This window comes from Elephantulus edwardii, unplaced genomic scaffold (assembly GCF_000299155.1).
Source record: "Elephantulus edwardii isolate Elephantulus edwardi_28Jun2011 unplaced genomic scaffold, EleEdw1.0 scaffold00022, whole genome shotgun sequence".
Taxonomy (NCBI): Eukaryota; Metazoa; Chordata; class Mammalia; order Macroscelidea; family Macroscelididae; genus Elephantulus; species Elephantulus edwardii.
Genome location: NW_006399772.1, coordinates 6,023,558 through 6,035,698, shown reverse-complemented (window position 1 = coordinate 6,035,698; position 12,141 = coordinate 6,023,558). Strand labels below are relative to the sequence as shown.

Here is a 12,141-nt window from a genome sequence, read left to right as displayed (position 1 = left end):
TTTGTGACTGGGATATTTCACTCAGCATAATGTTTTCCAGAGTCAACCATTTTGAATAATATTGCATGAGTTCCTTGTTTTTCAATGCAGCATAGTATCCCATTGTGTGAATATACCACAGCTTCTCTATCCATTCGTTTGTTGATAGGCACTTAGGTTATTTCCAACTCCTTGCTATTGTGAACAAAGCTGCTATAAACATGGGTGTGCAGTAGTTACAGTCTTTTAATAACAGTTCAAGCCAATGTTTTGAAGATTTTTTTTTAATCTAAGTGTTCGATAGAATAGAGGTGAGAGAAACCATACTGAAGAGTTTGAAGACTTTATGACTGCCTTAGGCATAAAATTTTATCACAAAAAATTGTAAACTTTGTATTCTATTTCATAAATCATGCATTTGGATTGGCAGGAAAATAGTAATTTACCACATAGTTTAATTAATGCTTGGGTCACACTTATCCTGCAGATTTGAACATTCTGAGCACACTCATTTTGACAAGCACAACAATTTAAGGGTGGCAAATATAGTTACTATCAGCAGGCTTCCATTTCTGATAGTAAGCATACCTTGATATTAGTTCCCTGCAATGATGAGCTTCCTTCCCTCACTGATTTCTTCTCTCCAGGAGAGAACATTCTACACTGTTGTTGCTGTTGTCGTTATTGAGTGCCATGGTGTTGATTCTACTCATAGCAACTCCATGTGACAGTAGAGCTGACTCATAGTTTTCTTGACTATAATCTCTATAGAAGCAGATGGTCAGGGCTTTTTCTCATGGGGACACTGGGTGGGTTTGAACTGTTTATCTTATGGTTAGCAGCAGAGCATTTTGCCACCAAAGCCCCTTTCTGGAGGAATAGTTCTTGGGCATCTTAGGTGGCCTAGTGGAGAAGAGGTTGCATTGCCAACCCAAAGGCAAGTAGTTCAAATTGACCAGTTGCTCAATGGGAGAAAGATGTCCTCCGAGTAACTTATAGCCGCTGAAAACCTGGAGGATAAGCTAGGAGTTGGTTCCTCCTGTACAGCTTACACACACACACACACACTGCATCTTCTGCCTTTTTTCTCTTCCCACATACTTGGGGCACATGGCCAAGATGCACCTGTCCTTGGACATCTTGCTCAGAAGGGTGGAGAGACAACACAGGAGAGGAATACCCTACATAAGATGGATTAATACAGTAACTGAGGTAGGAGTGTCGGAATTAGTGAGACTGGCTTAGGGCAGAGCAGGATTCAGGGCTGTTGTACATAGGATCGCTGTGAATCTCAGGCACATAACAACAACATAGCTCCCTAAGGGCTGAACTTGACACCTCCAGTAAATCTATGCTCAGACAATCCAAGATGTACAATGATGCTCTGGATTGTGTGGTTCCACTCTGACCTTAAAATAAGAGAAGATAGCATAGGTCATGGGTGGGGGCCTCTTACCACACTATGTGCTGCTGGTCACCGAACAGAGGCCCCAACAGGATTCTGACCATATGCACACACATTTTACAATGGGACACTGCCATTGCATACCCTTAATACATATTTCCATGTCCTTTACTTATGCGTCTTGGCCAGAGAGTCATTTTATCTGCCTCCTGAAGAAGATCAGCACCTGAAAGTTACTATGACCCCTTTCTGCTGTTTTCAACTAGTCAAACACCTGAGTAGAGAAGAATAAACAAGAGTCGAGTCCTAGACCATGGAAGACTGAGGCGTCCATGGTAGTTCTGTGAGGTAGCAGAATCAAAAGTTGGAATTTCTGGAAAGAATAAAAATTATTGTATAGAGTTTTCTTTTGGTTTTAACTAAAACCTTAAAAGCAAAACTATGGAACTTAACTACTAAATTCTTTGCTGGGTTTGTGGTTGTTTTTTTTTTTTTTCATTTGCATTTTCTTCTATAAAGTCACGTTTGGATTTGTATCTGCTTTAGGTGGTTATGGGAACTGGCATTTCAGCTGGGTTTAACTTGAAAGACTCCTACAATGTGGATGTCGTTGGAACCCTTCCTCTGGGGTAGGAAATTGCTTTGAAGTGCAGTGTGGCTAAACAATCAGTGGATATTCATGAAATAATACTATTGTGATGAAAATACTGCCTCTTTGTTTCTGTGTACTAAATAGCTGACAGGGGTGTGTGTGTGTGTGTGTGTGTATTTTTTTTTATTATTTTGTTTCCTACTGTTTGATACTTAACACTTGTTACAAGCTCTCCTGGAATTATGAACATGAGTTCTGTTGTCATATAAACCTGAATTCTAACCTACCATTTATATCTATATGACCTTGGGAAATGCCTTATCTTCGCAAAGAATTAAGTAGTGCCTATCTCAACAGCAGGTTTCTGGAGCTACAAGCAGGCCAAGCAGTTAGTGTAGTACTTAATATATAACAGAGTAAGCATTTAACACATGTTCACTGACTGCTTTCCATGTCTGGTTGTTTAATCTTTCAAACCCTGTATTATTTTATTTCACTGATTTTCTTTTTTCTAACTTTACTCTTTGTATTTTATTATTTTCATTGAAGGGAGAAGAGTGGCTACTATCTTGCCCACCTTCTCTGACACTCTGGCATTCTCTCTGCATCTGTGTCTTTTTCTGTCTGGCTTACTGTGTCTCTCTGACTTTCTCTCGTCACGTTCTTTTCTCTTTCCAAAAGCATGTCTTATACTGCAGAGTTGGACATTGGTGGAACTCAGCATATTCAACCAGGCTTATCCTCCAATATCATCTGAGAGTCTTCTGGTCAGCAAAGAGAGCAAGCATTGCTCTTTATGCCACACTTCACCTCATGGAGGAAGCGATGCACCTACACTCAAACTTCAAAACAATAAATTGGTATCATTAATATGTTGGTGTGTTATTTATAATGATTCAGTATAAAGCACATTGCTTTTCTATTTGGGTTTATAGTTTGTATAATACTTTACATCCTCTATCTCAGTTGCTACATACAAAAACCCAGTTGACAACATATGGATTGGTATCACCATTTTAGGAAGTTCTGGTGGCTTTGTAGTAAGGAGTTGCTCTAAAAACTCAAAGGTACATGGTTCGACTCCACCAGCTTCTCAGAGGAAGAAAGGTAGCACTCTCCTCTTGTGCAATTTACTGCCTCAGAAAACCTGCTGGAGGGTCAGCTATGAGGTTGGTTCCAAGTCTACAGTATATAATAAAACCATTACCATTTTACAGACAAGAAACCTCATCTATGCTTATTTACTCTGCATGTGTTTTTTGAATGTTACTAGGAGCTAGTAGCATAGCCATTAAAATAAAGACAGGCCAAAAAGTCTCTACCTTCATGGAACTTATATTCTACTTGGGGAAACAGACTATAAACAAATAGTGAGAGATACTATGAAGAGAACTGAAACCAGGTAAGGAATAGAAGGGCCTGGGTTTGCTATTTAGGCAGGGTATTGGGAAAGGTGATATTTGTGAAACACAGATGAGGTTTAGTGACTCACTGGTGAGTCCCCACTGGGGCCTGGGTATCGGAACACAGGCTCCTGACACCCAGCCCTGTGCTCTTTCCATTACCTCACCCCCAGGGCCCTCACATAATGTGTGATAAAGTCTTTGATTGGATCTAGTAGATAATACTATCATGTTACTAATAAAAATAATTTTTATTAAATGGGAAATTCTTAGATTATTCTTTAAAAAAAAAGAGACTAATACATTAAATCCACATAGCACCTATTTTCTACCTAAGACCTTCCTTTTATGTTACACCCAAAGGTATTGCTTTTCCCCATAAGGGAGAGAGAATTTCAAAGAAGAAAATTTTCATTTGACAGCCCAGAAACCTTACCTTTTTAAAACTTTGCCTAAAGCCAAGGAGGAAGCAAGTAATACCATACCTATCTGCTTGTCTACATATAATCACAGGGTTTGAATCATCTGTGAATCTTGTTCCTGCATAACAAGCCTCCGGGAGATAGTGTCTTCATACAACCACCATGACTGTGCTCAAAATTCTTCAGTCTGGGCTGGGCTATGTGGGTGGTTCTTGTGCTGGCCTTACCCAGGGATCTCATTCACCTGCAGACGTCTGAAGGAACAGTGAATGCTGAAGGATTTCTGACACCTCTACTGGAGTGTCTGAAACAGCTGAGGGCTGTCACCTTCTTTTATGTCGTTGTTGCTGTTGATTGCCATCGAGTCAGTGACGACTCATAGCGACCCTACGAACAAAAGACCGGAAGTCTTTCTAGAACTATTGTCATTTCTGCAACTTCCTAGCGTTTCCATAGGCCTGTGGTTTAGAAGTGGATGCCACTCCTGCTGTTTCTCTTATGTAGTGTCTTCAGTTATAGGCAGACCTCTTTACATAGTAGCTCAGAGCAACTTAGAAAGAAAAGCAGAAGCTATGAGGTTCCGTCTCTTAAACAAGCAAACAAAAATAACAAAACCTTTTCGTTTGCAAATGTAACGTTCCACCAGAGGTTCTTAAAGCCACTGCCCACTGGTAATTTCTGGCTGACTGATCCTCCACTGACTTTCCAAGACTGTAAATCTTTACAGTAAGAAACCTCCCACCTTTCTTCCCGGGAGTGGCTGGTAAATGTGTACTGCCAACCTTTCAGGCCTGTTAGCAGCACAGCGTGTTATGCACTGGCCTGCCAGAGCTCCAGCCCTCTTAAGCCACTCATAGAGTGTCACTTCTGCCACCATTCTGTTGGGCAAAGCAAGACCAGACCAGATTCTGTGGAGAAGTAGAGGCAGCAGAATGCACTCACAACAATTGGGGGAACTGTTGGAAATCAGATTTGCAAGCGAACTAACATACCTAGCTACATACACAAATGTGCCAAAAATGGTAACTTGGAATCTCTCATTGCAGTATTGTTTATGGTTAGTAGTATTTGTTCATTATTTAATTAACCAAGTAATTATTCTTTCTTAGTAGTAGTAATAATAAGGGAGCTCTGGCAGCCTAGTGATAAGAAGCTGTGCAGCAATCCCAAAGACATGCAGTTCGAGGCCACCAGCTGTTCTGTGGCAATCTCCTCCTGTGCAATTAATTGCCTCTGAAAACCCACTATGTTTTCATAGAGTGTCAGCTATGCGTCGGTTCCGACTCTACGGTACACAACAACAGTAACGATAATATTTTACTCAGTGCCCTGAACTGAGGCAAGGAGCCTTGCAACCTTCTACTGCCCGTTCCCATATAACATTCTAGAGAACTTCTGTGTTGTTCCTTTAGGAGAGAGTCCCAAAGAATAAGACTAAAAGCCAAGTTTCCCATTCTGAGGTGCCAGGAATAGCACTATTGGTCCCTTCCAAATTCAGAAAACCCCCAGGTGAGATTCAAGGATTCTGCTGTTCTTTTCTTTGTTGTGTTGTCAGTTGCCTTCCAGTGGACTGGTGTGAAAGGAGAATAACACAGGAACATATAACAGACTTAGACTCCTTCTCTCAAACAAGAGAGAAGGGAGTACTGGTTCTCTTTCAAAAACCTAGCACCTTCTTCGCCCTAAGTCTTTGGTTCGAATGTCTTGAGGCATCTGAGCACTCCGCTGACCCTCTCTCCTCTGTGGTTCTGGTTCTTAATTACACCTGCTATACAGAGTGCCATGGGGTGTGAGGTTACTTCTTGTGTAAATAAAGCAGTATCTGATCTCTGCTGATTACATATTGCAGGTAGAGGGATGGTGCTCTAGGGTTAGATCTGGAGAGAAACTGCAGCAAGGTTTCCCTTTCTGTAAAGGCTGAGCTAACATGAATCTCAGCGTTGACCATCTGATTTGCAGAAAACATCCCCCTACAGCACTTCCCTCTACTTGCATGGTTAGGGGTTTCCTAGGAGTTACAGCACTCAAATAAAAGCCAGTTTGATCTTTCAGGCTACTGCCTCCAGCCAATCCAGACACGAGCCTGTTCCACCTCGTGTATGTGGATGCCATTGCCATAGCCATCGTTGGATTTTCAGTGACCATCTCAATGGCCAAGACCTTGGCAAATAAGCATGGATATCAGGTTGATGGCAATCAGGTACAATCCTCTGTTTCCTTCAGCTGTTTCATAGTGTTGCAGTCATTGTGTATGTAGAAAGGAGACAAACCAGCAATGTCAGTCTTGATAGCAAACATTTTACTTGGATAATGAATGTATTTGAAGCATATATTTATTCTACATTGTAATTTTTCATTATTCGTGTGTGTCAGATTATCAAGGTCTTGAGATACAGAGCCTCTCTGTCCCTCCTTAGCAGAGCGCCTGCTGGGGAAGTGAAATCTAAGTCTGAGGCTTATAGCTTGCATTTTCCTTTAGGTGGTATCTTTGTTTTTAAAGAATGAGGCTTGTTTACAGAACCATTCCTTCCCTCAGCAGGGAGCTTTTCTTTGTTCACTGCACTTTGAGTACATAATTTATTTCTGGAAAACTCTTGGCCATTGCCATCTTTACTGCTACAGAACACAACAGATGTTGTAAGTTTGGAATGACAATGTCCATTTTCACACCCTGGGTATTTGTAGAATAGGTACCACACCCATACAAAATAATAGTGATCAATTTAGGAAAACCCTGAGAGGTGGCATGACTGTAAAACAGACTGGTCCCATGAAGACACTGGCATGCACTTATTGATGAGCATTTAAAATAAGTTGGTAGTATTAGATATGAATAATTGTCTTTTTAATTTTTAAAAATAAGTTGCTCTTAAACAACAAAAATATTTTGTTCCTTTTTCTGACATTTTCTTAACAATAATGACATCATTTGTGAGGTAGAAATTGTGTTTGAGGAGAATGTTGGGTTGCGGGAAACATGGGATTTATCTCCAATACAGTGAAAATGCAAAGTATTTTCCCATCTTATTTTGAACTTCTGCTAAACAAATTCTTAAAACAGAAAAGAGGATGAGGAGACACCCTGTACTACTAAAACTGTGTATTAAATGGACCATCATGCTTTTGTTCTCAAAGAACAACCTGTCCCTTTTGTTTTTGTTTCCACATGAAAAAGGAGCTGATTGCCCTGGGGCTGTGTAATTCCATTGGCTCACTCTTCCAGACCTTTTCAATTTCATGTTCCTTATCACGAAGCCTTGTTCAGGAGGGAACTGGAGGGAAGACACAGGTGTGTATAAAAACTGGCCTCTGAAGCCAGTCATCTGTGTGGCCATTACATTTTAATCCTTTGATTCTATTCTGAACCCATTCAAAGCTACTCTGCCTGCAGATTCATGCTCCAATGAGCTGTGTAGTGAATCAGAGGAAGGCCTGATGGATGAAGCGAATTACAAGGGACTGGATATATAGGAAAGAGGTATATTCTTGTTAAGATAGAAAGTTTTACAACAAATCCTGTTACTTGTAAACCTCAATGTTCAGACTTTGGATGTTGTCCTGAAACCCTGAGACTCAGTATGGGCATGTTGCCAGCTCCCCAACATAGCACAGTCCAGTGGAACTTTCTGTAATGATGGCAGTGGTCACTATCTGTGCCATCCAATATGGCAGCCATCAGCCACATGTGACTAACCTTTAAAATCAATTAAATACAACCCCTCAGTCACACTAGCCACATTTCAAATACTCAAGAGTCATATGTGGATAGCGACTACTGTTATTGGACAGCAAACACTGATCTGAACTCTTCTAGCCTCTCAGGTCTGCACCAGACATCTTCTTGTCCCAAGTCTAATGGTGTTTCAGTCAGTAGATTTAAACATTTCCATTTCTGCTTAAAAGCTGTAAGAGGAACCAAAATTCTAGAGAGGGAGTGGAAGGAGTTAAAGGATTATGTTGTGATCACTGAATTTTCTTGGTCTTCCACAATGATCATCAAAAGAGTGAGACTTCCTTAAACCCCACCTCTTACTCAAATTCCCTAAAAAGCCCCTTTGATGTGTCTTCTCTCATTCAGCTTGCAGGTTGCTTGGCCTCACTGATGATTCTACTGGTCATATTAGCCACCGGATTCCTCTTTGAATCATTGCCCCAGGTGTGTAGCATAGACTTGGTGAGAAGTTTTTCCACGTGCAGAGATTCTGATATTGTGTTTATGTTTTGCGGCCGTCATAGGAGATTTTTACTGTAATCCTAGCAATGTAGAGGAAGGAAAAGCTTTAGGGATTGAGCCAGGATCTGTCTTCACATCCTGCCATCAGCTCCCATAGGACTTTGAGAGAGTAATTCCAACTCCTTTGTGCCTCAGTTTCCTTATTTGCAAAATAGAATTTTGGACTGTCTGGCCTCAGAGATCCTTTCTGTCATTGCCCTTCTATAACCTCATACTTTCATATCTGAGATTATTTACAAGCATAAATATTTCTTTGCTGCCATGTTTAACATGGAAATGGTTGAGTAAAGCAAATCATAACATACAATGAACCATAAAAAAATAATTAAGTGCCGAGCTTAATTCTGAGACCTTTGACCACAGTACAAGCCTGCTATTGGAATATAAACCCAGTGGTTTTAAGGCCTATTTTAGGTAACTAAGTCCCAAAAATTTGGTGCTCATGACTCCCAAGTGTAGCACATAGAGGGGATGGAGAGGACATGGGGAGGGCAGGAAGTGGACACTGAGGAAACAGCAAACGGGGCCCCGCAGACACATGAAGAGACGCATGCGTAGATGTGCTGTGTTTCAGGCTGTGCTCTCGGCCATTGTGATCGTCAACCTGAAAGGAATGTTTATGCAATTCTCAGATCTCCCCTTTTTCTGGAGAACCAGCAAAATAGAGCTGGTAAGTAATGAAGGTGACTGTCAGGCAAAGTAAAAAGTAAATTTGGTTGTGTGTATGTACCATGTCCATGTTTCTAATGTAATGCCTTCTGTCTCTTGTTTAGACCATCTGGCTTACCACTTTTGTTTCCTCTCTGTTTCTGGGATTGGACTATGGTTTGATTACTGCTGTCATCATTGCTCTTTTGACTGTAATTTACAGAACACAGAGGTGAGTGAACCAACTGGGGAGGGAGTGGCGATCCCCACTGAGAGTAGAGCCCTGACTTTAAGTAGAGAATGAAGCTTAAGTTGAGACATGTTGATCCCTTCAGCATGAGAGGAAACTGGGATTCATGCATTCTTTTGACGAAGTCAGACAGAAAGCCAAATGGAAACTTCCGTATCATTTTGCCAAGTGGCTTGCAATGTCACAGTAAATATCTGTGTCAGTGATTTTTATAAAAAATTCCACTTTCCATCACTTTCATGCTATTTTGAGCCCATGAGTACACTGATTTATCTATTTCTTGTGAAGGAACGATACATTCTTGCAGTTTGCTTTGATGCAAGATACTGAGACAGATTTAAATGGCATAAGGCAGACTCTGTCAGTAAGTTATTATATGTAGCTCTTCTTTGCTGCCCTGTTTTACCTTGCCCATTACTACAGATCAATTCTTCTCCCTAGTAGCAAGTTGAATCCACTGTAAAACATAAAATAACACTAAAAAAAGTAATGTTATAATAAGCAAATAAGTCACTATGAAGAAGAAAGGGGGCTCTGGTTGCCTGTTTTTATGAGTCATCAATCATGGCTAACCCTCCAGCAGATTTTTCTGAGACAGTTGATCACATGGGGTGAGATTACTGATCTTTCTCCTATAAAGCAGCTAGTGGATTTGAGCCAGGTACCTTTCAGTTTCGTTGTTGTTATGTGTTGTTGGGTCAGAACTAACCCGTAGTTGACCCTCTCGTGCATTTTTAGGGGCAGTTAATCTCATGGGAGGAGACTGCCCATCCTTCTCCCATGGAGCAGCTGGTGGATTTGAACCATGTACCTTCAGGATTACAAAGCAGCTTTTTACCACTAGGCCACTAGTGTTGTCCTGGTGGCCTGGTCAGTAGATGTATGTTGCCAACTCATAGGCAGGCAGTTCAGATCCACCAGATGCTTTTTGGGAGGAAAATGGGCACCATTCATAGCATATTTAATATTTTCCACCATCACCACAATTTCAAGACATCAGTTCTTCAGTCTTCTTTCTTCATTGTCCACCATTCAAGGGCATATGAAACAATTGAAAATACCATGACTTCACTCAGACCTGACAAAAAAATTATGTTTATCTATTCAAAGTCAACTTAAGAAGACATCTTTGTTAACACAAATGAGAGTTTGTCTCACATCCTTGCTCCACTCTCTCCTTTCATCCATGAACCAGTGATTCTTGTTAGAAATAAAATCATCCTTCCCCAGGAGAGTGAGAATGGTCAAATAACTATAAGCATGCTGTCAGCGCTGTTGAGTTGGGCATGTGGATGGTTTAATGGGCACGTGTTTTTCCGAATGTGTTCTCTAGAATATACAGCAGCAACATAAGAAAGCAGTCTCCTCTTACACATTAGAGTCAGAGCAGAAAAGCAATTCTATCTACTGAGTGGCATGAGAAACACTTGTGTTACATGTGTCTATGGCAAATTCCACACAATTCATGTAGACTCCATCTTTAAATGCTTCAGTCTTTTATCCTGGAAAATTGATTATGTGGTATGTACATGTGGTATACAGTCTCTGTGTGCATGTGTGTCTGTAGATGTGTGTGTGGCATAGGTTGTGTGTGGCAGTCCTGGTAGAGATTAGTTTTAGAATGGCACTGGGAATATGGTATGCATGGAGCCCTTTAAGGCACCTGTAAGAACCAGGCATTCTTCAGTTCCCTAGCAAGTCCATGAATGTGTGCAAACATAAAGTCTTGTGTTTAAATTGCATATGGTGCTTCAACACAATTGTGTTTTAATACACTCACTCTCTGTCTCCAGTCCTAGCTACAAAGTCCTTGGACAGCTTCCTGAAACAGATGTATATATTGATATAGACGCATATGAGGAGGTAGGACTGTTGCTGATGTTTTTAAATGTTGTAAAAAGGGTTAATGTGATTGGCTAGATACTATTTTTATTCAGGACAGAAAATTATGATAGATGTGGTCAGTATAGAGGTCAAATGAAAAGCCTGAATTTTAATGTGCTTTCCAGATACAGTTGTATAATTTATAATGTTGTTGTTAATACAATGCTGTCAAGTCAGCTATAACTCAAAATTATATAATTTACAACTAGATATTAATTACTCAGCTTACTTAGAGGGGTTTTCCCTTCTTATGGGGATAAATATCTATCCTTGCAATTAAACTTTTCATTTATAAAATATTAACTTGTTTGAGAGGATGGTTGGTTTGTGCATTATTTTCTTCCAATTAACTTTAAAGCAAAGGTAAAATATTAATTCCTAACTATGTAAGATATTGTAAGTGGACCATGGTATTTTCTCACTTACTTCTTAGTATTTAAAATTATAGGTTAAAATGCCCTATGTTTTCTTTTGTGGCATCTCAGAGACCTTTGTGCTACCTTCTTTTTTTTAATTTTTTTTTTTTTTTTACCTTTTTAAGCTAGTTGTGTCTATTTTGTTTTGCATCTTACTTGACAAGGAATTCTCATACTATAATCTATTAGAAAGTGAGGCTAGCGTTGGGATTTCTATTTTGTTCTTATTTCAAAGAATTATTTGCTGGATTACTTGTTTTAAAATGACACCCTAGTATTTCACAAGCTTTCTTGAGAAATTCTGTGCTATTTCATTTGTGTCTTCCTACATCCCCTCATTTTACACCAAAGCAAACCTCTGTTCATTTATTCAACCTACTTCTCAGTCTGGCTAGCAGCCTCCTCTCTTCTCTCCTAACCATCTTCCTTTTACTTTGACTATTTTCTAGTTCTTTCTTCTTTGTGTTTTATAGTAATTAGGAGATGAAGAAAGGCTTCTTAAGAAATGAGATCTGTTTGTGTTTTTAGCTACTTTCTTCTCAGTGCTCCTAAGAGTGTAATTAGGTGGGATGGTGAGACACAGATAGATGTTGCTTTTCAAAGCCAGCGAGTAGGGTAATTGCTGTTTTGATTTTGAAATGTTTCCATATGTTAGAAGTCATGATTTTTTTTCTCCTCAGGTGAAAGAAATTCCTGGAATTAAAATCTTCCAAATAAATGCCCCAATTTATTATGCAAACAGTGACTTGTATAGCAATGCACTGAAAAGAAAGGTAAGTCATAGAAATTACTTTGGTTCATTCTAAGGAGACTTGAGGGGCGTGAGCAATATAATTGTCTCAGAGTCTTAGACTACTACTGATTCTCTTATAATGTGTATTTATGCTATTATTTTTCAAATATTTTAA

At 39.8% G+C, this 12,141-nt stretch overlaps 1 protein-coding gene across 3 annotated transcripts in view; it reads left to right on the top strand.

Annotated features, from left to right (window-relative positions):
* Positions 1 to 12,141, top strand: part of SLC26A5 (solute carrier family 26 (anion exchanger), member 5) — a 39,995-nt gene that overhangs the window by 23,010 nt on the left and 4,844 nt on the right. The window contains exons 7-14 of one of the 3 annotated variants that reach the window (XM_006882607.1): positions 1,931 to 2,013; positions 5,854 to 6,001; positions 6,977 to 7,090; positions 7,880 to 7,957; positions 8,610 to 8,705; positions 8,809 to 8,915; positions 10,727 to 10,796; positions 11,914 to 12,006. In XM_006882607.1, coding sequence (XP_006882669.1) covers positions 1,931 to 2,013; positions 5,854 to 6,001; positions 6,977 to 7,090; positions 7,880 to 7,957; positions 8,610 to 8,705; positions 8,809 to 8,915; positions 10,727 to 10,796; positions 11,914 to 12,006 — 789 coding nt within the window. Of the gene's footprint in view, positions 1 to 1,930; positions 2,014 to 5,853; positions 6,002 to 6,976; positions 7,091 to 7,879; positions 7,958 to 8,609; positions 8,706 to 8,808; positions 8,920 to 10,726; positions 10,797 to 11,913; positions 12,007 to 12,141 lie in introns of those variants that run through there. The other 2 variants (XM_006882608.1, XM_006882609.1) reach the window with 2 other exon arrangements.